Consider the following 27,204-nt stretch of genomic DNA (forward strand, 5'->3'; position numbering starts at 1 on the left):
AGCCTATAAAAGGATACACTCAGATATACATCTGCCAACTTTTGTAGCGCAAAATGAAAAGGTTTTATACTTATTTTCAACCTTATTGTTAAATGTATAAAATTTAAAATCGAATACTCATTTGTTTTAATTCTTTCATTTGTTTTTATAGGTCCCAGTAGAAGTTATAGAAAAATTAATGACTAACAAAAGACTGTATAACATAATATTACAAAATTATCCAGATCTAATCACAAGAAGGCGTTCCGAAGAGAATCTTAACATAGAAGGATCAGAACATGATAAGAATGAACCAGCACAATTACCGGTAACAGTTACCGTTAAGATGTCTAATAAAAACGAACCAGAAACAAACAAAGAGAGAACAGAACGTAAGGAAAAGAATCAAAATAACAAAGAAGCTAAACCCAATACGAACATAGATAATATCGAAAAGAAAAAGCCTAAACTGCCAGTGCAACAAACAAATTGGCTGTCAAGACAGATTTCTATGGATCACCATTACCTAAGAGATATGCCTTTATATAGAAATACCATAATGCATAGAGGAGCAATGATGAATATACCTAGATATAAACTAAGAGCATCCTCTTTGCCAGATATTTACAGGAATTCAATGTGGTCTCTTGGTACAGAATCTGATGACGGAATGGTTTGTACATTCTATCTATCTATACTATACATGTATAATAATAAAATTGGAGTGTCTTTTTGGCATTTAATTTTTGTATCTCTGTCAGTCTGTCCGTGTTTGTACCGGGTAATCTCCGTAACAGCTGGGCCAATTTCGACCAAACTTTCACTGAAGGGTAGCTGACATAGACGGGCATATTATGCTTTTTTTTATCTTTTATTACGTGGACGTAGTCGCGGGCAACAGCTAGTCTTAATCGTATTTACTATCAAAAACATTGTTTAATTTGTTAGATATCAAATTTATTTGATATGATTGATTGGTATTTACTGTGTGCTAAATCAAAGTTTATTAGTAAGATAATGGCTTATATTTATGCTTATATAATTGTTGTTCAATATCTATACTCGTATGTAGAAACTAAAGAATTTTTGATATCTCCGTTAAATCGATCGAAGTGAATAAAATGAAACAATGTTGTAGTTAACACTTATATTAAACGTTATTGCTGTCTCTGGTATTTCAAAGAGAATGAGGGAAAAGAAACATGTTTCTTTTTATAACACAAGGTGGCAAACGAGCAAGCGGCCACCTGAAACCGCCAAAATGGCGAAGCGACCGCTGCCCACAGCCATCCGCAATTGCAGATGCGTTGCCTACCCTTACACGACGGAGGAGGAGACGCACATAAAGATAATATTTCCCCTTCCTATGCATCTCCTCCACCGTCAAATCCACTTCCTCTTCCCAACCCTGTCCTTAAAAGAAAAGGGTTGTAAAGAGAAAGGGACTTAAATTAGGCCTCCGGCACCACACTCATCAGACGAAACACGGAATTGCTTCCATTTCATGCCTGTCTTCTGTGTGTTTTTGTTTTAAATTATGTTTTTTATATGATAGAAGAAACTTAAAATAACATTCCCATTGTTTACAGAAATGGTATCAAAGATTATGGGCGACAACAAAAGCGACATTCGACTTTAGAATGTTCACTGAATTTCATTTCTTGATGTTCAATCTATCTTCTCTCATCCTCTCCGTCTGGTTCATCGTTCCTTACTTCTTCCTCAAGTCTTACATGACTTCTAGAAGTATGGATGGAGGTGCTGAAATGATTAGTATTATTGGTATTGCTAGTAGCATTGGAATTGTGAGTATTTTTTTATTTCTCACCGCTTAATTTTTTTATTAATAGTTTTATGTCTATGTAGTATTTTTTTTTACCTTGAACTAAGCTCTAGGCTTGTGCTAGATTATGGTTTGAAATAGTCGAATGACGTGGTTCGAATCCTCGACCACGTGATTGGAAATCCGTACCCCTAACCATTAGGCGATAGGCGCTTTCTTTAATACCTTGATTGTTGCAATTATTTCATGTTCACGTAAGCTTGTAGACATCTTAATGTTTTTTTTTTGTGTGGACAACTAATAAAAAAATATTCTTGCTTAATCTGACGTCCAATTCTACACTACTATGGTAACTATTTTTAGGTGGCTTTAGGTTGGGCAGGAGACCAGCCTTGGATAAACGTCACCAAGACGTATGCCGTATGCTTAATCATTTGCGGTCTTTCCGTCAGTCTGTATCCTCTTTTTATCACCAACTATTGGGCCCTGGCCATCATCTCTGCGGTCTTCGGTCTGTCTTTCGCAAGTTCCTATTCTTATACTCCGGCTATTCTAATGGAACTGATGCCAATTGACCATTTCACGGTAGCATATGGCCTGATACTCCTCAGTCAGGGAATTGGACATTTGGTTGGGCCTCCGATTGGTGGTAAGTTTGTTGTAATCCATTTTAGTAAAGGTTACTTAGTAAATAGTACAGGAGAGACCTTATTTCTGACGGCGACTAATTTACAATTATCTAATTCTCACATCTTATCTTACTTCTTATTAATATTATAAATGCGAAAGTTTAGATGGATTGCTGTTTGTTAGAGTTTGTAGCTTCAACGGCTGAACGGATTTCGATGAAATTTGGTATAGACCTAGAGAATAGTCTAGAAGAACACACAGACTATTCCATTTTGTTTTTTTAATCTATCGCATGGAGTCGCGGGTGAAAGCTAGTCTTTATTATAAATGCGAAAGTTTAGACGGATATTTGTTAGAATCTATAGCCTAAACTGCTGAACGGATGTCGATTTAATTTGACATAGATGTAGAGAATAGTCTGGAAGAACACATAGCCTACTAATTTTATTTAAATTTCCGGACGTAGTCGCGGGCGAAAGCTAGTTATTAATAAAAGAAACATGATTCAAGGACAAGCATTTATGTTCTCTTTGTTTATGTCAATATTGCAAAATTGTCTAACGTAACAAGTTTTATCTGTTTGATGTTAAATGTTATCTAACTATTTTTAAAAAACGTTTATTTGATAAAGTATTTAAGACCTAGGTAATTCTAGAATTTACTAAAATAATACTGACCTTTATAAATTGATAGTCTTTACGGAGTGATAGTATTTTGTCCCTATTTGATTACCAGCGACTTTTTCCGCTAAAAATTCTACCTAACAAGTAGCCTATGTTTCTCCAAATTACTTTCTACCTAGGCCTTTTATCGATTATTTGATCCAAATATCCGCATCAATATTAGTATGACATTCCAGGAATGCTGTACGATTTAACTGGCAGTTGGGACATGACGTTTTACACTGGTGGCATCTGGCTGGTGATATCAGGTTTGTGCGTGGGTGTCATACCTTATACGAGGGATGTGCGGATGTGTGGGAGTGCCCCACTCTTCAAGGAAGCTGAGGAAGCGAGGAAAGAAGACATTGATGTGTGATCGCCAGAATTTTCTTAAAAAGAAATATTCTTTAAATGTCGTTTTATTTCTTAAGTGATATTCACGTGGTTAATAAGGTTTTTCCGTCAATAAATGTAGAATGAATTTAATTTACTTCAAATTATATATTTTTAACAACTACAAACGAATTGTATTTAAAAAAAATAAGTACAAGATGGCGAACAACTTTATTGAGCGTCGCTGGCTCAGTGGTTTAAGCACTTGACTTGTAATCTACAGGTCTTGGGTTCGAATCCCGCCGCCGTGTACCAATGTGATTTTCGATTTTTCGAATTTTTATATGTACATAATTTACCCGACGTTCTTACGGTGAAGGAAAACATCGTGATGCAACCTGCACTTATCAGCGAATTAATTCAAAGATATGTGTGAAGTTAACCAACCCGCACTGGGCCAGCGTGGTTGACTAGTCACCCTAACTTTAGGGTAGGCTCCGAGCCCCACGGAGGGGACGTATAGTGAACTGGCGATGAACAACTTTATTATTTGATTGGACACAAAAACTATCTGTTTTAAAGTAATTTTACAATAATAACTAGGAGGAAAAAAGAATAATATTGCTTATAACTGCACTTATTAAAGTTGCAACCTCAAAATGTAAACATGACTTGATGCTACAAGAGCCAATCACCGAATTGGCGAATGCCCGACTTTCAAAGATGGCGGCCTTTAAATAATGTCAGAAATGATGCAACACTAAAATGTCTATTATTTATGGATGTATTTTGTATGTATTGAAATAACTCAAAAACTACTTATTATTTTACTACTTTAACACAGACGAAGTCGCGAACAATCGCTAGTAAAAATATTTAGATATATTTAGGACAGACAGGTTACCGTTATTAAGTTAATATTGACTGATAGTCGTCACTGTGTCTGATAACAAAAGCAAACAAAACGCGTCCACGCAATTTGAATGTACAAGTTACTTTTATACTAACGTAACACTTGAATATTTTGCGATGTTTTTGACACTATTTGGCTAAAAACATTATTTTCAACATTTCTCTGACAGAACATTAGTGATGTTTTTTAATATTATGTCATACCATAATAGGTTAATGTAATTTTAGGTTAGGTGAAAAAAAGGTTACAAAAAAAACAAATGGAATATTGTTATTCAATGACAACTTTATTTAAATAGGGAACAACAACGGGATGTGTAGATAGGTTTACAATTTGAGTCCAGAAACGTATTTAAAATAAATAAAAAAACTAAATCAATAAAGAGAACTGTTTAAAAAAACATTCTAATTTAAATAATCAGTGCTATGAATAAGTAATTTAATTAATACCAATAAATAAAAAAAAACGTAAATACTGGACTCAAGTGCAAGGATGGTAACATCAATAATACATCAAAGTTGCAGCTTAACATATTGATATGTTAGAAAAAATAAACTTTACATTTCAATTTTATTCTGCGAAGCATCTAGAACTTCATAAACCGCGCGCAATTTGAACGGGAAGGAACCTTCTCAAAATTAAAAAAAAAACTGTATCCAAGTACGGTTAGCAAATAAATTTAAACTTTTATTTTCAATAACTCCATTTTCATTTTATTTCAGTTACTAATTATTATTTTCGTTTTTAAATGTGCTTTGCTGACTCTATCACGGCAAGTTTAGAGGTCCAAATAGTTTCATTCCATTTCAAATTGTGCGTTATTAATACAGTTTCAATTTTAGGGACTAAGGTCAATAATTGTACTATGTTTGTCACTAAAATTTAAATACATAACAGTATTGAGCCTCGTAAAGGTATATAATGTTCAACGAGAAATATATTTTTTGAGCTCTGTACAATATCTAAAGATGAGCATAGAGGTAGTTTGAAAAGACAAGCGTATGCCATTACGTTTATGTGCTAAAAACCTTATTCAATATTCATAAGAGTTTTACAACGAAGCGTAATCTTTTTTTAATTATAAAATATCATAATTATAATGAACGCTACGAATATTTGACGGTCTGAAGTTGGCAATAGAAAACGCGACAAACTCAATATGGTGGCCAAAGTTGAAACTAAAGGATCTTCTTTCTCCGTCGTTACACGTACTCGAGTAAGCCTGTCTCACTCACTCTCTATGAATTTTGACAGTGACAGCTGATCTCAGATGTACAAATATTCGTGGCGATTACATTATATTAAAATAATTTAACTATGCCCTTTCTAAAAAAAATTGCGTAACGGACTATTAGACTAATTATTGAATAAATAATAATAAGATAATACGTAAGTATACATACGTAATAATAGTAGTAAGCAATACGTAAGTATATATACGTAATAAATAAGATAAAACGTTGAATGATTAAAAAAGTAAATTGCAAATCAAATTTAATACAGCATAATCTATAATTAATTAATTTTGAGATCAAGACATAATAAAAATCACAGAAATCAGGGCATAGCTTATTAGGTAGATAATTATCTGTGGGAAAAGATAATAGGCCACATTTGACATTTCAATTTTAGCTTCATAGTGAGGTGATCTGCTTGAAAACATCGATTGGTGTGATTAAATCAATGCGAACTTCAAACATATGAGAATCGAATTCAGTTGTTTAAAGAAATCGATGTTTTTATTCGACATTTGTAAAGTTTGTAAAGTTTGAAATGTTAACTGACGCAACATTGTAACGACGTGCACTTGAAATAATTATAATATTTGAAAAATGCTAAACAATGTGCAGTTCTAACTTTAAACAAGTAAATAATATTTTAAGCCCCCGTTACAATGTTACGTTTTTAAATTGCGACAAAGCGTCAAATGTGATCTTTTAAAGTGGCCCTGATCAATTTTTACATAGACACTATTTAAAACAAGAGGGTATAGGGAAGACAGTTTTACCAACAAATTTTAGGACTTACATTTAATACTAACATTAAAAAGATATTTTAACAATAGAGACAGCCTTTTAAAGTGTTGATATCAAAAAATTGTGCATAATCGCATAGGTTAGGAAATATTTTGGAAATACATTTTTTTTTGGATTTTCTAATAATCTTTATTCGAAACAACCATTGCCACTTACCAAATATAACAGATATAATTTACCATAAGAATGTTTTATTGTATCTTATAAGCTGACACAACCGCTTGGATAGACGTGTAAATCAGATCTGAACCGGTTCATTGAAATCAGCTCACGAAGTTTTGAATCGTTGAGTTACGGCTCAACAACTAAATTAACAGATCACGGCGCAAGCGATGTACTTTACCGAATCAAAGCTCTATGGAAATACAAATCGAACTGATCTGTGAGCCGGTTCAATGATCTGCTTCACGCGAACCGTGAGCTGATCTAAAGGTCAACGTTTTGAGTTACCCATTACTTCGCTTGAATTCAATACACGCTGTTCCAAATTCAAACTTTAAGAAAGAGTCACTATTTACGTTTTTTTTTCAAAGATTTTGTGGCGTTAACCATTAAATTTGGATAGAAAATTAGATAATATAACATGCCAAGTTGGTTGGTTTGTTTACGATGTTTAGGTTTCGATTTAGAAGAGCGTATATTGTTTTCTTATAGCATGACATGAGTGACATTTTGATTTTTGAATTCAAAATAAATATTTACTTGTCGGTTTTTTGTATTAATATTATTTCAGAATATAAAATATAATTTATTTTTGATTAAATGTTAGTTATAACAATATTGATTACCAATTGTTCATAATATCACCCATGTCTGAATTTGCCATACTTTTTAATTGTCTCTGGTGGAAGTTTCACGCGCCAACAGGTTATAAGCTCTTTGTTCAGACCAGAGACAATCTTATCTTTTATAGAAAACGTGTCAGGCTTTTTTTAAACAGCTACATTTTAACACTAACATTAAATAACATAGAAAAGGGAGTAGAAAAGACTTACAGATAAATTTCTCACTTGAAATCACGTTAGGTTACATCAGACATGCATCGATAAATTTATAATAGAGAAATTATATTTATTTAATAGATATATAGAACACTTTAAAATAAGACATCATAATTAAAAAAATACAATAGTTTTTAGTACTACGAAAAAATTATTTACATAAAACAAATTACGAAAAATCTTTCATAGCATATTATAGTGTGTCTAAATAAGATAGATTAGTTTGACAATTCATTTGAAATATAGTAGGGATGGGTTATGTAAAATCACTCATGAATCTTATCGATTTTCAATTTTTATTCTTATAGTAGTTGGAATCGATAAATTCATATTTATAACTTTTGAATTAAAAAAGACATTGATTCCTCAAATTAATAATGACATGCAAAACCATTACAAAGAATAAGAGTAAATAAATGTTTATTACTATTACAGCCGTTCGTAATCGAATTGGATTTCGCCATTATTCGTCATCGCTAAATTCTCTACACTATAATCAACACTAGAATTGTCCTCTAAATTAGTTAATAAGAAAATAATAATTTTAGTTGAGTTCGATAATTATTTAAACCGAATATCGATAGTTCGCTATCTGCGTTTGTCTCGTCACTGATAACTGTCTATTAATTATGGCTTTTGCCCTTATACAAATTGAATTCGATACTTCATATGTGTCATTTATCAAACTAATCTATCTTATTTAGACAAACTATAAATTTACACAAGAGGTAATACACAAATTATGATGTAATAATGCTTGTTATTATTAACATATAATGGGTAATAATAACTTAACAAGTAACAAGTACAACTACTTACTACAAACATTGACAATAAGTTTTTCATATATCTTTTTTATAACAATTATAAAGGAGATTAAAAATACAAAGCGTATATTACCGACTGATTGAAATTACTAGTTGTAATTTGACTATGAGAAGTCCAATTTCATATAATTTTAAATTTGTTTGGACAAATTAATGAAAAAGGTTATCGCGCGTCTCCATCTGTCACTGCACTGCTTCAAGGTGTCGAAGATTGAGCGAGATAGAAATATAAAACTGCGATGTCTCGCTCGCACGGGTCGAAAGCGATCGAGGAATGGAGCAATGCGCGATAATAATATTTTTGTTTTATTTTTTCTGTTAACGACAATTTGATATGTTAAAAGTCAATAAATAATTGACAATTGCATTATAATGAATTATATAGAAAATAACAATACAGAAATATTCATTATTATAACTACTTCATATTTAATAAATAAGATTTTCTATATCTTGATAAATTTTAGGTATTTGCATTATATTTGAATTAAATAGTTTATAGTTTTATGTCTACCTTTATAGGTTAAGAGCGTGATGGTATATTTATATTCTGAAAATAGTTTGTCATTTATTTTTTGTTTACATATTAAAAGATTTATTGAAACAAGTTTTTTAATTTTAACATATTTTTTAAAATTATTAACAGAATTAGGATTTGACAGATGTCGCCAGCCGAGGTTCTAAGCTAGGCCTGAGGGAGACAGCTACCAATTTTACGGTCTTAGTTGAAGTAGTTTTTTTTTACCTTTTTTTTAACATTTTTATGGTTCTCTAGAGTAAAGAGGAGTGGATAGCAAGTAACATGGTGACTCGCAGCTTGCAGATCAAAATGCTAATCATTGATGTGTGAAGATACAGAGCTGCGAGCCGATTCACAGATCTTCGTGCGAATTGTGATTTGCAGTTCATTTTAGTTAAATTGCCCATCTCTGTTTATGCACATATATCGACGGGTGAAAGTCTATTTGTTTCAACCGCCATTTTAGGCGATATTGGCTTATATGTATATTCAGAATTAGCGAATTTTTATGCGTCGTTTTAACGGGTTTTATAAAGATCAGAAACAATTAAAATGTAGGTGTTGTTTTTAAGTAGCCATGTATGAAGCGCCAAAAAATCAGCGGTTATTAATAGTCAGTGAATTGAATGAATCTAGAACCGGTCTGAAAATATTTCAATTGAAATTATTTTCGGGATTTGCTTTTATGTTTTTTTTTTCTAAAAATGAAAACTTTAAGTGGGTCTCCTGCACATTACCTAATGGCGTTTAAAACAAATAGGATTTCACCTATCGATGTAAGGCGTTTACCGCTCCGCGCGCAGCGGCGCGAGCGCGGCGAGGGAGGCGCGGCGGCGGCGCTGCGCGGCGGGCGAGGCAGGCTCCGTTGGCGCGCCGGCCAGCCCGCCCGCGGAGCCGCGCGCCGCACGCGGCTCCAGCTCCAGAGATAGTGTGTACTGGCGCTCTTCCGGAATGATCAGAGACCGGTCCAGCAGGAAGTCACACACCTGGATTTATTTATTTATTACTTTCTCAAAATAAAACTTTGTTCTTCCAGACTATCCTCTACATCTATGACAAATACCCTCGATCCGTTCAGCAGTTTAGGCTACAAACTCTAGCAAACATCCATATAAACTTTCGCAATTATAGTAGTAAGATAAGATTACAATTAGGAAAAAAAGTTAAAATAATATCTTACAAAACTATGTATATATAGTTTGATTGTAATATTGATTTAATTTAAAAAAAAAACTTTTAAAAATCTAAAATATTGGTTCTTAATTTTGTAATTATTTTTTTTTACAAAACATATGACGACGAACAGATAGTATAATCTGTGGTGACGTCACATTCATTTATGTCAACGTCAACTCTATAAGTTTTTAAAATAAAAGAAGAAACCTCCTCCTTTGAGGCAATCTTTACTAAATATCGATGTTTCGTTAGAAAATTAAGTATTCTCAAGTATTATCAAGTTTCCATCTTACTACTGTAAAATATTACCTTAGGAATGTGATCTATCTTGTACGGAGTCTGCTGGAAGTTTCTTATTTCACGAATCACATGGGCTATCTGTAAACATTCCACATAGTTACATCACTTACACTTGCATATTTATTTAAATACGAGCTGTCGTCCTCAAACTTTGTTAGCGCATATTTAGACCACCTGTTACGCAAATTTGACAGCGCGGAATTTAAAAAAAAAGTAGCCTTTAAAATGCTTATATATGTCAGCTACATTTCAGTGAAAGTCCGATCAAAATCGGCCCAGTCGTTTCGGAGATTACCCGAAACAAACGCGGCTTGCGGACAAACAGACAGACAAATAATTTTAAAATGCGATTTTCGTTATCAGCAACCCAAATACATGAATTTCCCGAAATCTGTAATTTTTCTTTTGATATTACAAACAGATACTCCAATTTTATTATATGTATATACAGATAAAACGTAATTTTATTCTTACCATTCTCATTTTAGAGAAATTAAGTAGATTATCAGGTGTGTAATTGGAAGTGCCTTCCTCAATAAATGACAAATCAGAGAGGTACATGCCCAGATAAGGAATACAGGGCGGGTCACATCTGAAATAAAATATACATATAAATGCTAAAATCTTAAAAAAATACTAGCTGTTCCCGTGCGGCTTCACTCCCATGAAATTATTACATTTTTTTTATTGTTTACATATGTCAAATTGTCAAAAAATGACATGACATGATGACAAAGCATTGCAATCTTACTTCCATGATGTTGGCAGCTTGTGGCTTATGGTCCCTATTACACATTAGGTTTTTATGCAATCTATTTACCCCCTAAGTCTAATAGCGTGAAAATATATAGCCTAAAGCGTGTCCTAAGTGAAGGGGTATTTATTAAAGATAGAATTATTCAAATATATGCTTTGATTGCTGACATCTTAGGCAACAAAGAAGTGTGTGTTTACGCTTCATTCTAATAGTATAGAGTATAGATAAAGTAAAGTGTAGCTAACCTGTGCAGAGCATCTCTGAGAATCCTGAATCTACACTCTGATGATATAATAGTTTGCATTTTCTCTATTGTTTGTTTGCTCTGGAAATAAGAATATATTCATAAACTCTTAATTCTTGTAGATAATACGATTCAGTTGTTTCTGTGACAGGGCCGGCGTTAGCGATTGGGCGAGCGCTAAGGGCGTTGAACAGTAAGGGGCGTCAAAGTCAGTCATTACGTAATTATAATTGTTGCTAAAATCGGCGAGACATTTAAAAATAATATAAAATAGTAGCCTATGTTACTTATTGATAACGTAGCTTTTTAATGGTGAGAGTTTTTAAAATCGATCCAATAGTTTTTAAGTGATTTTAATACATACAAAAATACAAATCTTTTGTCGTTATAATATTAGTATATATATAGATTATAGACAAGTCGTTGCTCGCGAATTCGTCCGCGTGGAATTAAAAAATGAAACTAAAAACAGCCTATGTTAGTCACTGACATCGCCCCTGTATTTTTTGAATTACTTCAAAATACACAAAAATCCAAAAATCCAACGCTTTCCTTTATAAATAGGAAAGTTTTGTACTCTCTCTTTGCTCTACTAATATAAATTAGTATAGACATAATAGATAAGTATGAATCCCTTCTCCAAGTATGGTAAAAAGGGCCGATGAAATCTCGTAGCCTCATTGTTATCTTACCGTCTTGGAGACCTTCTCCCATGTCTTCTTGAGACGGTAGATGGAGGTGTTGGAAAGCGCGGCGCAGACTTGCAGCACGCCGTTGAAGTTGTGCAGACAACGCGCGATGTCCGCCACCGCCGCCCACTTCTCTATCGCTGTCACACGACCTGCAACGATCTCACGTTTGTAACTCCTGTACAATAAAAAAAAGACATAAAATTTGCAAAAAAGACGGACCAAGAGTCTGTAGATGTTGATTTGAAATTAAAAAAAAACTCCTGTACAATGTCTGTGAAAACCGAGATAATAATCTTAGAATGCTAAATCTGTATAGTTTGTTTTTTTTTAAATAAAATAAGGTGGCCAAAGGGCAAGCGGGCACAAGAAACCGGTGCGTTGCGTCTACCCTTAATCGAGAAAGAATATTTCCCCTTTCATCCACCGTCAAATCTTTCCTGTACATATTAACATTATTAACAGGAAAGATTTGTAATTTATACTTGGGTATAGACAACACTGATACCGCTAACTCATGATAAAAAAGAAAAGCGTCAAATAAATCACGTAAAAAGTAGAGCTAGAATCGATACTGCCTCAATATATTTCCAATATAAAGTCTTTTGGAGTCGTCTTTCGAAATCTTATTTACCTGTCAAAGTAAATTTCTTCAATATCTCAGAGATGACGAGATTGGAGAGGTGATTGAAATGGCTCGTCATCATCAGGATGTGAGGAGCGCGCTCAGCCTTGTCCGCCTTCGTCCAAGCTTGGCCCAGGAACTCCCTGGAAAAGGACCCGTTACAGGTTTGTGCATTGGACCAGGGCTTAAGTCTGCACATTGTGGTCAAGAAGAAGACGTCCATAAGCATTCATTTCTTGATAGACAAAATACGATAAGGAGGTCATCTATAAGATAAATGTTCCTGTATTTTGGGAAATAAATCGCAAGCAGTAACTAACAGTAAATATGTAAAGAATTAGTTGAAACTTAAAACTTACTCGCTATGAATAGAACTGAATATTTGGTAATCCAAATAAGTCATTTGCTCCGCGATCTCCAACGCTGATAGGGTTTCGATGCTTTCTTTTGTTGGAATCTGAGACAGATATAAACAGCAGTTACTTTAAATTATTTAACATAAACAAAGATGTCACTTTAAAGAAGTATTAAGTAAATGTGTGGGTTTCATACCGGTGGGGGTAAGAATATAGCTTTCAAGTCAATCGCCCTGTCTGGAGCACGCTCCAGTAACCGCAACAGTTGGGCGGCCGCTTTGTGCTCAGCTGGCAGCAGACCCGGGCTCGCTTCGATCTCCTTCAGGAAATCCATGGTTAGCCCTCGCAGACGCTCATCAGACCAGAAGTCCGAGGAGTGCTTCGATATCCAATGTCTGGAAAACGATAATTACGGTTTTAAATTCGATCACATTTCGTTAATAGAAAAAAATATGCAGATAGAGATTGGTGATGAATGTCTTGACTGGAAAAAGTTATTCGTGTAAGTAAATCTTTTGCTACATCTCTCCTTTAATTTGACAATCTTAAATTTTATTTCGTACCATAGTATACTCTGTGGGGTTTGTCTTTATCTCTAAGGAAACCAGACAACTTTCAATTTCAACGATTCGAATAAGACTTTAATTAGAGCGCGCGCACGCCTTTGACTTAACCATTGCACAACTGTTTAGTCTCGCTTTGATTCCTATAAGCTTATATGGAGGTGCGCATACTAATCGATTTTTAGATGTGCGACAGTGGAATTTGCTGCGAAACAATCGACAATCGCACAACAATTGGACGATAGTTTATTCAAAGATATGTACCCGCGTATTTTTCAAAGTAAGAAATATTAAGGGAGAAAATTCAACGAAGTTACTGACCTCAACACATTAAGAACTCTCATAGTCGCAGCAGTGGATATAACAGAGTCTCGTCTGTTGTGCGGCGGAGAGGTCGGCGGCGGTGAGCGAGGGTTGGACGACGCAGAAGTTGCGACAGCGAAAGCCACCGCCGCTGTCGATGTACTGCTCCTACACAAACCAGATCCATCAAGATTGGCACGAAGGAAATTCATAGGCAGCCACCAGAAATAAGATAATACTTTGTAAGACCATATAATTGGTAGTTGCTTTAAACTTAAACTAGGTCATAGGCTGGCGACGCCTATGTTCATAGTTTCAGATTCACGTAACATACTTTCGAATTTCTTAGTTAATTGTTGGAGTATGATAATGTGAAATGTACGAATAGAAAAAGTTTTTGATGTTTAGTAAAAATACGAGAAGAAAAACATGCAGAAAGGAAACATTTAGAGATGTAAAAAGTCAGTGCTCAGAGATGTTAATGACTACATATGCTTAGTTTAGATTTTGTGTGCAAAATCTATACTAAGACACTTTAAATAAGTATTATATGACTCTGAGTGGGTAAAAGAGATATAAGAAAAGAGTAGTTAGAGAATAAAATGAATAGAAAACGGAATCATGCAAAATGGAATAAAAAATGGTTTCAATGTTACAAAATATTTTAAAATATCAAAAGCACATTTTATTATCATTAAAAACGCGTCTTAAAAGTTCATAAAACTATAAATGCATATCCTAATATTAAAATATCTTCAAAACTAACGAAATCCGGTGCAATCTACTTATTAAAAACTGCGTCTAAAATATCTAATTTAGTTAAAGCATTTTGCGAGCTAAAATTTTGCCATTTTCCAACTAACGAACGATTTCGCGACAACAAATCTAAAATATTTCACCAACTTCACGGAGAGCAAATGTTAGGTTAGGGCGTAGCAATGCTACCGCCCAGGGCGTCGGTAATGTTAAATCCGGCCCTGGTTGCACGTCAACAATAAATTTAGACGTTTTTAAATGTAATTAGAATAACTCAGAACTATTTCGTATGTAGTTCAGATTTTTACGATAATCTACGTCTTGACCACGATCACGAAAGATCGTGTGCGCTAGTTAAAAACTGTGTTTTATGCCCTAAGTACATTGGCTCTAAGTACACACTTTAAGTACATTGTTGTTTGACGAAAAAACTGTCGCTTGTAGGTTATTCCAGTCTTTTGGTTTACACACAAAAAAAACTTAGATTTAAGTAAAGAATTTTAGTGCTTTTAATTTTATTAATCGTTGCTTTTTTATATTTTGTACAGGAATTCGCTAAGTTAGTGCTATGATCGCTGCACAGACATCCGTATTTGCAGATGCGTTACCTATAATAAAGAGGACAGACATACTTTGATATAGGGTTGACAAAAATTTTATAAATCAGGGTTTATTTATCTAGGTTAAGCAAATTTTTTCAAATACTCGTCTACTATCGTCTACAAGGTCTACATTGTTTACCTCGCCGCTCACTCACCACAACAGGTCTTTCCCAAAACTGTTGAATCAATTTTATTTATATTATAATACAATTCACCCAATATCTGTTTAAAAAGTAATAGATATTAGATCGCTTTAATATCCTATCGATATTGATATCAGTAGAAACTTCGTGCAAAAGCAAATGAGGTTAATTCCAATTATTAAAATCCGATTATAAGAATCATGCCACAACATCGAAATTCATTTGAGATATCGCTTTTTATATCAGAATATGAACGTGTAAAAACATGAAATAATTAGTATATTAGAGAGAATTGTTGAATTAGATCAAGTTAGAAATTCGTTCAGATATTTTACCTTCTATGCGACTGTCGGAAAGAAGTGATGACAACGCCGGCTTTAGGTTGGTTGGTGTCGCGTCGGTAGCTCTTTAAGAAAAATAATTTGGCTTAAAACAGTGAATAATTATAGTTTTTAAACTTAAGATTGTTTTGCGTGAAATTAATTCGACATCTTAAATATTTTTTTATTTTTTTAGTGACCCTATTTGGCAATCAAAAAGTATAAAGCAGTTATTCCAACACTTTTTTTCGTTTCCCTTTTACTTTTGAATGTTTTCAGTGAAACCCTGTTGCTACGATTTGGACCCCAAACTTTAGTTCGCGCTAACAATCAATAGACTAATGAATTTTCTACTAAATTTTTAATCAATATTAACGTACTAGCTTCTAAATATTTAAAGCCAAAGAATATATCTAGAACATTACCTAATAAACTTAAATCTACATCAGTAACAGCTATATTTAAATTACCTGAGCCATTTGGGAGACTTGTGACGTAACAGAAGACCGCGGCTCCGAGCTTCCGAAGTAGCGTCGGCGGTCGCTGTTTATTGACGAACTGGTGCATCGTCTCTCACTAAACAAGTAAGATAGACAAATATAAGTATATGTCAATCTTTTGGAGGTTCTAACGATTTGTAATTTACTTTTTATTTTTTGTCCATAGGTCCGTAATCACTGAGTAACATAAGCGGTTTTATTTTCTTGAATTCAACATCGACGAAGTCGCGAGAAATAGCTAGTATAAATGCGAAAGTTTAGATAGATGGGGGATGGAAGTTAGAGTTTGTAACCTAAACTGCTGAACGGATCTTTTCATTCTTTATAATTCCACGCGGACGGAGTCACTGGCGAAAGCTAGTATTAATTTTAAAATGAGTATTTGGGGTCGAATATATGAGGTGAGATATCTAACCTGACTGAGCGTCGCGGGAGTCTAGCGGCGTTGGAGTCTGAGGCGCGGCGGGGCTCCGGCGTAGCGGGGGCGGGAAGCTCGCGCGCGCCGTCGGACCGCCTGCGAGCTTCGCCTCCGACAACGCCCCCCGGCGCCGATCCACTGGCACCGGCCCCGGCCCCTGCCCCGCTGCGTACGTACAGCCGCCGCGGACTCTCCGTCATGGTACGTACGCGCTAATCACACACACAATTTACATTTTTTAAGATGTTACCAAGATCTCTTTTTTGATTGTAATGGCTACAAAGGTAGAGGAAGTCGAAGAATGGACAGATTGTGTGAAAAAGGATATGCGTAAGGGAGTGGATTCAGATATGACGGCTGATAGAAATGTATGGAAGTGCAGCACTGTGGTGACCCTCCGTAGGGATAAGGGCAAGTTGACGTAACCAAATCTCTTTTTCCCTATTTCACCCTTTTTGTACAAGGAAAGGATAAGAATCGTAACTATGAACTTTGTAATACATTTTCAGAATTACAAGACTTTTTCTCGACAAATCCGATGTATCCGAAATATTCGGGTATTTATATGGTTTTCCCTCCAAAGGTCCTAGGGAAAGGATATACAGGGTAAGTGACAATAGTCGTACATAATTAGTCACTGGAAACTGACATGCTATCGCACTCATTCCCTGCTAGAAAGGGAGAGAGATACTGTTTTAATATTCTAGAAGTGTTCTGTTATCTTGGAGTATTTGTTTTTTGTACATTTTATTATGTTTTAGTTCTAAGTATTTTCTTAATAAAATGATTTTTTCTATAAGACCTACCTCAGAGAATCTTTGCGATATTTTGAATTTCTCATCTTTCGGCTTCTGTTTGTCTTTCTCCTGTTCTTCTTCTTTATATTTTATATCTTCGTCACTCTGATCAACTAACTCTATGCTCTCATCCTTCATAATCGCGGCTGCTTTATCATTATCTTTGGTAGGAGAAGTCTTCTCTGCTTTCCCTTCTTCTGGACTCTTCTTCGGACTACCCACTAATGTGACTGAACTCAGCGCACCAGGTGATGATGGTGAAGTACCTTTGTAATGATTATAAGGATTTAGTTAAGAGAGTTTCATCATCATCACCATCCCCATTTATAAGGTTCAAGTCTACACAAAGTTAAGGGTGATTCGAACGGTACTCACGCAGTGCAGTCACGATGTTTACCTTCATCGTAATATCAGGTAAATGTACATATAAAAGACGTAAAATATGTTCGAATTCGTCATGTACTAAACATGACGAATTCGAACCCAAAGTAGGAGATAACAAATCTGGCGCTTGATTACTCTGAAATCAACTTTTGAAAATACGTTTTTCATTTAATAAACCTGACTTTGTTAAATAGTGTTACAGTAAAGCCCTACAAAGTGAATTCCATACACCTTTACCTCTATACGTTAAAACGCAGACATTAAATCCTAAGATCCAAATATATCTAACAATTTTTAAACACGAAACTCCTCTCTAACGCTATTTATGGGTCGACCTTATTGAAAAAAAATGTTAAATGGGAGATTCCCATCATCATCATCACCAGCTCACTATACGTCTCCACCGAGGGGCTCGGAGCCTACCCTTATAAGAGGTGACTAGGCCATAATCAACCACGCTGGCCAAGTGTGGGTTGGTTGACTTCACACACTTTTGGATTCCTATAACTCGAAACAAATAAACGCGTTATAATGGGGTTAATCTTGTAACCTTACGCATACCTTTAAGAGTTTCATTGCTCGATGACGTAGCCATTATCTTGGGTATAGTCAAATGACTGTTGTCTTCTTCCACCTTCATAAGATAGCATGAGACAAAACATACAATCTTCTGAGATACTTGTAAAAAAAGTAATAAAATCTACGTTCAAATTACATGTAATCAAAAAACAAGCACAAGGTACTAGTTCTTTGCTTCTAAAATCAATTGTTTTTAGGGTTTTAAGGCTTTATGATGATCTTTGTTCCAAGATTTTTTCAGCATCGCCGTCACATAAAGATAAATTGATTTAAAAATTTGAGGCATTTCTTACCTTACTAACATTTGACGTACGCCTGGAAGGTGCCATTAAATACGGCGACAGTTTATCTTCGTCTTCACCTGCAACAATTTTAACATTTGTTCTGTAATAGACTTTTGACTATAGTACGATCAAGGCAGTAGATTTCGAAACTAATAAGCTCTTTAGAGAATTATAAAATAATATTACTCTTCCTCGAAGCCTTCCAGAACCTCGATTGCCAGTCGCGGTCGCTGTATTCCGATCCATAACCTGCAAATCAAACGCATCGGTCACTTCTTGTTCACGAAATTGCTTTGGCCTCGGCCACTTGCTCTTATGCTATTCTAAATATAAAAAAGAGTGTCGGTATACCTGATACAGAGCTAGCCCCACTGGTCTTCCTGGCGGTGTCAGGTGGGGGCGCTAATTCCATCTCCTGCTGCGATTGTTCGTAGAACACCTGCTTGAGCGCCTCAAGGACTGTCACCCCGTCAGTAAACACGCGGTATGTCAGCAAGAACGTGTTCAAGAAGTCCACTGAGAGGAAGCGTAGGTCTACGATAGAAGGGAATCCAAAATTAGTGCCTTGTTAACAGTGACAGAAAATTTAACCCTAAAATATTTGAAGTTTCAGATACCGGGGTTATATCGCATTGGGAATGTACGATTTTATTTTAACACTAGGTTTCGCCTGCGACTTGTCCGGGTGGAATTAAAAAAAGTAAATGTGTGTAGCCTATGTGTCCTTTGTATCCTCTACAATTATACCAAATTTCAGGGTTATCCGTTGAGCCGATTAAGCTACAAACTCTAACAAACATCCATCCATCTAAACTTTCGAATTTGTAATATTAGTACGAAGTTTGATTAGGCTGTTAACATGTTACTGTTATTTGAAAAAAGGAGCCTATCACAAAAATGTTGCTATGAAGGAATGAGTTTCTCAATATGAAAATATCGAATTGATTTCTTCACTATTTTTGCCCATAAGTCTACACAGCAAAAATTTGGTTTAAAAATTCAAGCATTTAAGGTTTGAAGTCAAAGGTTAACTTACCTGTAAGCCGTTGCAGCAGTCGTTGGGGTGTGGCGGATCTGATCTGCGGCACTTTGCAGGAGTTGAGGGTCCTACTGAAGCGTATGTCGACGTCGTCAGTGAAGAGAGCGCGGTCGGAGCGGCAGGCGGGCAGGCTGGCGGAGGCCGCGCAAGAGCCGCAGGCGCGCAGCAATTCCGTCAGTGCCGCACTCTCCATGCATTGCGCCACTTCACTCGTCCAGGCCGCCTTCTCCTCCAGGGTCGCTGCCACTGCACACACACGATATAACCTTCTTAACCGTCTATATGAACATCTTCTCCAATTACATGTTTAATTTAAAAAGTTGGGGATCACCCAGTTTCTTAATTAGGCTCAAGATTCGTCTTACAGCAACTAGGACTATTCCTTCTTAATTCTTATAAGAGCTTAGTTACAAATATAGCGGGTTTTTAGTTCACTTCAATCAAACTGGCTTATTATCTCATTAAAATCCAGTCGTAGACAAGAATTTGATCCTTTCTGTAATAATTCGGCTGTTCTCATGTAGAAAGTTTGTCTAGTAATCTGCCAAGGATTAAACTGACGTACCCAAATGAGCGCAGATCTGCTCGCCCTTAACTTCGACCAGTATTTTGAAGTCTTTACCCTGGTAAGGATCGCCGCCCGGAGATGAGCACACTGATGTTGAATCTAAAAGCAAAAAATCCTGCTTAAAACTGCCTAACTTCAAAAACATATAAAAACTTTAAGATTTAGTACCATCATCATCATGACTAGAGGGATCCTCGACTAAGAGAGCATCGTGCAGTGGTAGACGTCCATTGGGCGGCAGGTGCAGTCGGCCGCCAGTGGCCCGCGTCGTCAGCAGGAGATGGTTGCTGAACAAGAACGCTTGTCGAGCTTGCAAAGACGCACGACGGCCCTTGCCCACCACTTGGGATAATGTGCCTAAGAATACATCACATTTTTAGACATAAGAAATATACAAAACATGTGAATAATTTGTATAACTACATTCACGGTAGTAAATGAAATGTATTTTTAGATGCTCTTACCTTGGCGTATGAAGACCTGGTTGACATCGAGCAGGATGTCACAGCCCTCAATAATCATGCGCTCTACTGCGAGATTCTTCCGCAAGTTCTCCGTTTCGCTGACCTAAGAACCATTTACAAAAGTACATTGTTCTCAATGAAATAAAGATTAACAGGACACCATCCATTAAAATATCCGGTCTTTGGAGTTGTGTTCTAATACTTAATTGTACAACAAGGAACAAGATTTAGTCAATTATAACTATGAATTACACGTAAATCATTACGTCACCTCATCGTGCATCTGTCGCGATAGCTCTTCCAGCTGAGCCCGCGCGTGCTGCAAGCTGCGCCGCTCCACGTGGTCGTGCGGTGTGTGCGCCAGTAGCTCGTGCAGCGTTATAATATAGCGCGGAATCTAAACATACAAACAGAATTAAGAAGATTCATCATCATCATCTCCTTATCCTACTCCTGTAGGGTTTTCGTCCTCCAAATAACTCTATCATCCGTCATCTCTGTCATCACTCCCTTGTTGATCATGTCACCTTTTACGCAATCCATCCATATCTTTCCACTTCCCTTGTACGGTACCACACTCATAACTAACGTGCTTCTTGTTACAGGAGGAATCATACTTTGCATTTCTATCATCAAAACTATTGGCATTAACAGGATTTCATCAGGAGCACAGTTTAGAAGTTACTACCTGATGCATTGGGTAGGTGAGGAAGGTTTCAAGGGATCGACTCTGGCAGGCAGGTTTGCTCTCGAGACGCGCCAGCAGGTGTGCGAAGGGCTGGCTTTGCTTGCACTCTGTGAGCACCTGCAGCGAGTAGTGGTGGTTGCGGACGTACTCCTGGTAGATGGTCAGCATCGGCAGCAGCATGTCAAATAGATCTCCTGTAACCAACTCACTACTAAGCATATGTCATTACCAATGGTAACCTGTCAATATGAAACACCAAGCTTTACGGTTAAGGATATATCAACATTCGACTATTATCGTGAGTATAGGACAAACCTAGAGTTCAAAATGAACCAGAAATGTTTGTCTGGTTTAAAGAATCTGCTTGTATTTTAAACAAAAATATCGTATGCAGTTTGAGCTATTGAAAACCTCAAATAAAACTATATACCACTAACTTAAATTCTTATATTGTTCATAGATAAGAGCCTCACCTAGCACTAAAGTAGGCCAGGATTCCATTCTGGATGTAAGTCCCTTAAAGAAGATCTGATGAAGGAACAGAACTGTTTCGCTGTTCAGGAATATCGAGTTGACATCCTCATGCGTGCACGGAGGCTTCTTAGAGCTGGCCGCCATCTTGAAGGGCCGGAGGAAGCATGTCACCTTTAAAATAATAATAAAGCTTCCTATTTGCTAGTTTCCATTAAGAAAGGCATAAGGACCACAAGAAAACTGTCACAAGTGAGATTTATTGAAAAGAAAACTTACTAAAATTTCCATCTGCTCGAGATATTCTTCTTCAGCTTCCACCATCTTGAATACCAGGCTGAAATATATCACAGCTTCTTTAAATTACTCTTATATTTTGTTATAAAAATCATGTTTACACCTGTAGCCCATATCCTATCAACTTGATTGGATGATTTCTAACAGAAGTAAACTTTCCCGTACGACTTCGAGGATAAAAATGTACCTGTTCCTCTTCCTCATGCTTTCAGCGTGCGGGCTCTTGATGTACTGGTCTACGATTTGCTTCCAACGACGCCGACACAACCAGCCCCGGAAGAAACTCTACGAGAAAATTTGATTCATTTATACACCAAGAGGAATTTCTTCAGGTAAGTTTTAAAACGGCTTTTAATTTAACTTTTTTTAAATTTTGTTGTCTTACGTTTATAAAATGACATTACAAGTAAATTTACCTGGACTTTCTTAATTTTGCGCAGCTCGACGGGGTCGATCTCGTCAGAGTCGCTGGGCGAGAGGCTGGCGGTAGACGTAGTGCGCGTCGCCGGCTCATGTTCCTTCTTGTACGCACACAACTACACACCAAGACATAACTGACTTTTATGGCATCCTTTTTATATGATAAGTGTTGGAGATCCACGTTCATGGAACACGAGGACCTGAAAATCTGTTACCGGCTTTTAGATAGGAGTCTGGTCTCGGCGGAGTCTAAGTCGTTGCTGTAGAAGTACCGCTGATTTGAGATCAGCTGGTTTGAGTTTGTTGAGTTAGTAAAGGAGGGTGTACCTCAGTGCGTAGCTTCTTGACTTCGTTGGTGAGCTCGTCACATTGCTGTGCGTACTGCCAGCGAGATGTCCGCTCGCTTTCCACCACCTGCAGCAAGTGTAACTGCTTCTGTTCCAGCTCCTCCTTCTGCAGCAGCAGCTTGTTGAAGCTGTACACAAATAACCTCAGAATAGAATAGCTTCTAGAGATAACTGTTATGCTATTCGATAATACGCTAAATCTATACTGATATTCTAAATAGGAAAGATTTGTATTTTTGTATGTATTGATATAACTCAAAAACTACTGGGCCGATTTCATAAAAGTTTTCACCATACGTTATCAGTAAATAACATAAGCTATCCTTTTTTACTTTTTTTTTTAATTTAACGCTGACGAAGTAGCGAGCAACAGCTAGTCAGTTATAATTTAGCTTAATGTGTTTCAAAATTTTAGTAACTCCTTGTCCTTATCTAACTGTACGAAGACACACCAGTTATTTGTCTTCCAGAACGCGAGATTGTTGAAACAAAAAATCTTTAAAATGTTAATACTCCACACATTGTCTAGTATTTTTGTTGTTCAACTTTAATAATGCTCAGGTATCCGGATGTTATTCGCTTTCCGCTTTCGAGAATGTCGTTTAAAATGACAAAGAATTTCCGCGTCGCATCCGTGCGGAGGAAACGACAGAGATGAGAATACATAGGAAATTATGAGGGGAATTTCTTAAGCCAAAGGTCACATGTATATTCCAGCGGCAACTCGAATGTTTTATACATTTAAACAGTTTATTACTTTTGCTAAAATATATATGCTACTAGTTTTTTCCCGCGACTCCGTCCGCGTGTAATAAAAAAAAGTGGGTAGCCTACGTGTTCTTCCAGACTATTCTCTACATCTATACCAAATTTCATCGAAATCCGTTCAGCCGTTTAGGCTACAAACTTTAACAAACATCCATCCAGCTTTCGTCCGCGACTACGTCCACGAGAATTGAAAAGAAAACAAAAGTGAGTAGCCTGTGTGTTCTTCCAGATTACCCTCTACATCTGTGCTAAATTTCATCGAGATTCCTTCAGCTGTTTAGGCTACAAACATCCATCTAAATTTTTGCATTTATTATGTTAGTATGATAGAATGTCATATTTATGAAAGCAAGCTGCAGGAATAAAAATATAAAAGCTTATATTTTAATATTTAGTATGGACATGCTGAGCCGTCATAGGCATTGGCAGGCTGAATGGTCCCGGCGCAGGCGGATAATGAGATTTCTTTGTTCGCGTATTGAATGAACAGACATTCTGTTAACATGGATAGCCTTTTGTCTCTATTAGAACGCTTGGTATATTTATTACCAGAGGGTCTATTACGAATATTTGCATGACGTTGTGTTATTTTTGGAACGTCTTCGATAAAGTAGAACGTTTGTTAGAGTAATTTACGGCCGGTATCCGCGCACAAATTAATAAAATTTTAGTTGTTGATGAACGAAAATATTTTTACGAATAATGAAAATGCTCGAAACATATACAATTTGGAATAGGTCTATGTTTGGTTACGAAAAAAATGTACGGTTCCCGAAAGTTCGACATTTATTTTTCATATAAACATACTTATAACTTTAATACGATTACTAGCTTTGCTCGCGAGTCTGTCCGAAATTGAAAAATAATCTAAAACATAGCCTATGTTACTCACTGACAACGTAGCTTTTTATGGTGCAAGAATTTTTGAAATCGGTTCAGTAGTTTTTGAGTTATTTCATTATAATCAAAGTCTTCCTCTTTATAATGTTAGAACTAGGTAAAGGTTTTTCGGAGTTAAAATTGAAGATTTATTTCTAACGAACTGTTACCCGCGACTTCGTCAGCGTGGTATTAGAAAACATACAAACTATGTAAATTAAAAAAAAGCTACGTATCCCTCGGGAACCGGACATTTCTCGGGAATGAAGCTTATTCCATGTGAACTCCAGACTTTGTTTTATATCTGTGTCAAATTTCAATAAGATATGTTGAACCGTTGCAGAATTATCGAGTAAACATTAAAAAACTAAATTAATAATTCCCACGGGAACCGTAACTATTCCCGGGTTAAAAAGTAGCCTATGTGTTCTTCCAGACTATGCTCTAAACCTGTGCCAAATTTCATGGAGATCCGTTCAGCCGTTTAGGCTACAAACGCTAACAAACATCCATCCATCCATCCATCTAAACTTTCGCATTTATAATACTAAGTAAGATTAATTTAAAAATTATAATACCAATGGGAATTATATAAGGGATTAATAAATAAGTCTATGATTTAGTTATAAACGAAAGCTTGTGCGAGCTTGTCAAGCGAGATCATTGGAGCCAAATTAATTGCTTAATTGAACGTATTATTAGATTAGTCTGCGGCGTCAGTTAACCAGATTTGATAGCACTTTGTCAAACCGCAATCGATGCATAATAAAATTAAAATTCCTTGCAATATCTATCTAATTTTTTATTGCCTAAAACTAAAATCATACTTCATACTAATATTACAAATGCGAAAGGTTGGATGTTTGTTAGAGTTTGTTGCCTAAACGGATTTATGGATTTCAATGAAATTTGGTATAGATGTAGAGGATAGTCTAGAAGAACACTTAGTCCTTTTTTCTTAAATTCCACGAGGACGGAGTCGCGGGCGCAAGCTAGTATTCAATAATAAATAAAATATATAAAAACGGTAATAGACAAAAAGACCTCATTCCTCCCTGAAATAAATAAGTGAAACGTTACAGTACATGGCGAAAGCACGTACTAAAGAGGAAATATTTGTATTTTTGTATTTATTGAAAAAACTCAAAAACTACTGGGCTAATTTCTAATTCTTTCGCCATTAGAAAGCTACGTTATCGCTGTAACATAGGCTATATTGTCAGCAACAGTTCGTACTAAATAAATCAGATAGTATAACATTTTATAAGACAATAATCTAGTTAAGTTTACCGCAGTGTAGCAATAACAATAAGTTAGGTTCTGTTGCGGTGTGCGGTTGATACCGGGAAGGCTGTATTGAGGTCAGGGCTACGCTATCCCGGTCCCTGGCGGACTCACATGGATAGGTTACTTTGACTTTACCTCTATACAATTAAAGGCATATTAAGTTAAATGTTGAAGTAACTTGAAATGTTTTGCTCGATTTATAAAATTCGAAATTTATTTTAAGCACATTAATTTTTTCCATTTGCCCAAGACTCCGTTCTCGTGTAATTTTAAAAGACAACAGCAAGCAGCCTATGTGACTATGTCTTCCAGAATATCCTCTACTTCTATACCAAATATCATAGAAATCCGTTCAGCTGTTTAGGCTAGAAACTCTAAAAACATCCATCCATCTAAACTGTCACGTTTATAATATTAGTAAGATTAGTAAGATGTAAAAAAAGGGATTCAAAATCAAATCGCTTCCTAAATAACATAAAGAAGAAAAAGGAAAGATTTGATTGTTTGTGTTGAAAAGGCTCCGAAAATAGTCAGATTTTGTAAATCAATTTGTCATTAGAAAGCAACATTGAGTGAGATAGGTTATTTTATTACATCTAAAAATACAAGAGACGTATGTACGCTACCCAGGCGAAGCTAGTAGTTATCACTAGTGGTAATAAAGGGGATGTCACGATATGTACGAAACTTTCGTTCTTCGCGGTAACATAACCTAAAACTTATGACAGCGTAATGTTGGTATAGCGTGTCGATGTCTTTTTGTTTTATTTATGATGCGTAAGTGGTAATCTTTTTTATAAATAATGGTTCGTGTATGTCCTATAACTATGTAAATATACCAATGGATAGTCTGTAATAACATTGTACAGAAGTAGATATCTTACTAATATTATAAATGCGAAAGTTTGGATGGATGTTTGTTAGAGTTTGTAGTCTAAACGGATCTAGATGAAATTTGGCATAGGCAATAGTCTGGAAGAACACATAGGCTACTTTCTTTTGTTTTTATTAATACCACGCGGACGGAGTCGCGGGCGAAAGCTAGTTAGTTATAATGTTTCTATTAACACGCTCACAGCGTAGACCGATATCTGCCTAACGCGGTACAAGCTGGTGCGGACGAAGAAAACTATGTCCCTCTCGCTAGTGCGAAAAGATTATCTCAGGTGTATACATTACATTACATAAAATGTAAACATTATGTTTCCATAACGTTATAGCAATTTAATTTATCCTATTGTTGGTGGGTCTAAAAAGACCTGCGACACACTGGCGGAAATCATTGGGGGGCGCATTTAGGCCCGCCGCCGCACTAGATGTAAAAACATGATTTTACTTGCCGCTGTAAACGTATCTATACTATTATAATAAAGCGTAAACACACACTTCCTTGTTGCCTAAGATGTCAGCAATAACAGCATATTTTTGAATAATTATTTTTTTAATAAAAAGCCCTATACTTACGTCACGCTTTAGGCTATATATTTTCACGCCAT

The 27,204-nt window shown here is 35.9% G+C and overlaps 2 protein-coding genes across 2 annotated transcripts in view; one reads left to right on the forward strand and one right to left on the reverse strand.

Annotated features, from left to right (window-relative positions):
• Positions 1-3,544, forward strand: part of LOC106104760 (monocarboxylate transporter 14-like) — a 5,819-nt gene extending 2,275 nt beyond the window's left edge. The window contains exons 3-7 of the mRNA XM_013284890.1: positions 3-61; positions 152-652; positions 1,569-1,784; positions 2,126-2,411; positions 3,252-3,544. Of these exons, the coding sequence (XP_013140344.1) occupies positions 3-61; positions 152-652; positions 1,569-1,784; positions 2,126-2,411; positions 3,252-3,430 (1,241 nt within the window). The 3' untranslated portion in view covers positions 3,431-3,544. The remainder of the gene's footprint in view (positions 1-2; positions 62-151; positions 653-1,568; positions 1,785-2,125; positions 2,412-3,251) is intronic.
• A 5,925-nt stretch (positions 3,545-9,469) lies between these two features.
• On the reverse strand, positions 9,470-22,291 carry LOC106104761 (ras-specific guanine nucleotide-releasing factor 1-like). Its single transcript, XM_013284892.1, has 26 exons — positions 22,195-22,291; positions 21,990-22,047; positions 21,713-21,884; positions 21,240-21,433; positions 20,823-20,948; positions 20,552-20,654; positions 20,256-20,444; positions 20,085-20,186; positions 19,517-19,765; positions 18,832-19,014; positions 18,667-18,729; positions 18,490-18,557; positions 18,179-18,251; positions 17,243-17,499; positions 16,434-16,648; positions 15,989-16,094; positions 15,534-15,604; positions 13,716-13,865; positions 13,028-13,226; positions 12,835-12,932; positions 12,485-12,618; positions 11,854-12,002; positions 11,163-11,242; positions 10,635-10,752; positions 10,170-10,238; positions 9,470-9,670 (listed from the first exon to the last, which is right to left on the reverse strand). Exons 1-26 carry the CDS (start codon positions 22,209-22,211, stop codon positions 9,470-9,472), a joined length of 3,444 nt encoding a protein of 1,147 aa, XP_013140346.1. The 5' UTR covers positions 22,212-22,291.
• Between the last annotated feature and the right edge of the window lie 4,913 nt (positions 22,292-27,204).

This window comes from Papilio polytes, unplaced genomic scaffold (assembly GCF_000836215.1).
Source record: "Papilio polytes unplaced genomic scaffold, Ppol_1.0 DF823399.1, whole genome shotgun sequence".
Taxonomy (NCBI): Eukaryota; Metazoa; Arthropoda; class Insecta; order Lepidoptera; family Papilionidae; genus Papilio; species Papilio polytes.

Coding starts and splice junctions, on each gene's coding strand:
- LOC106104761 (XM_013284892.1), bottom strand. Junction 19,015..19,516: donor ACTGCTGCAACGGCTTACAG/GTAAGTTAACCT, acceptor CTTCTATCGTAG/ACCTACGCTTCCTCTCAGTG. Junction 12,933..13,027: donor CTATATTCTTACCCCCACCG/GTATGAAACCCA, acceptor TATCTGTCTCAG/ATTCCAACAAAAGAAAGCAT.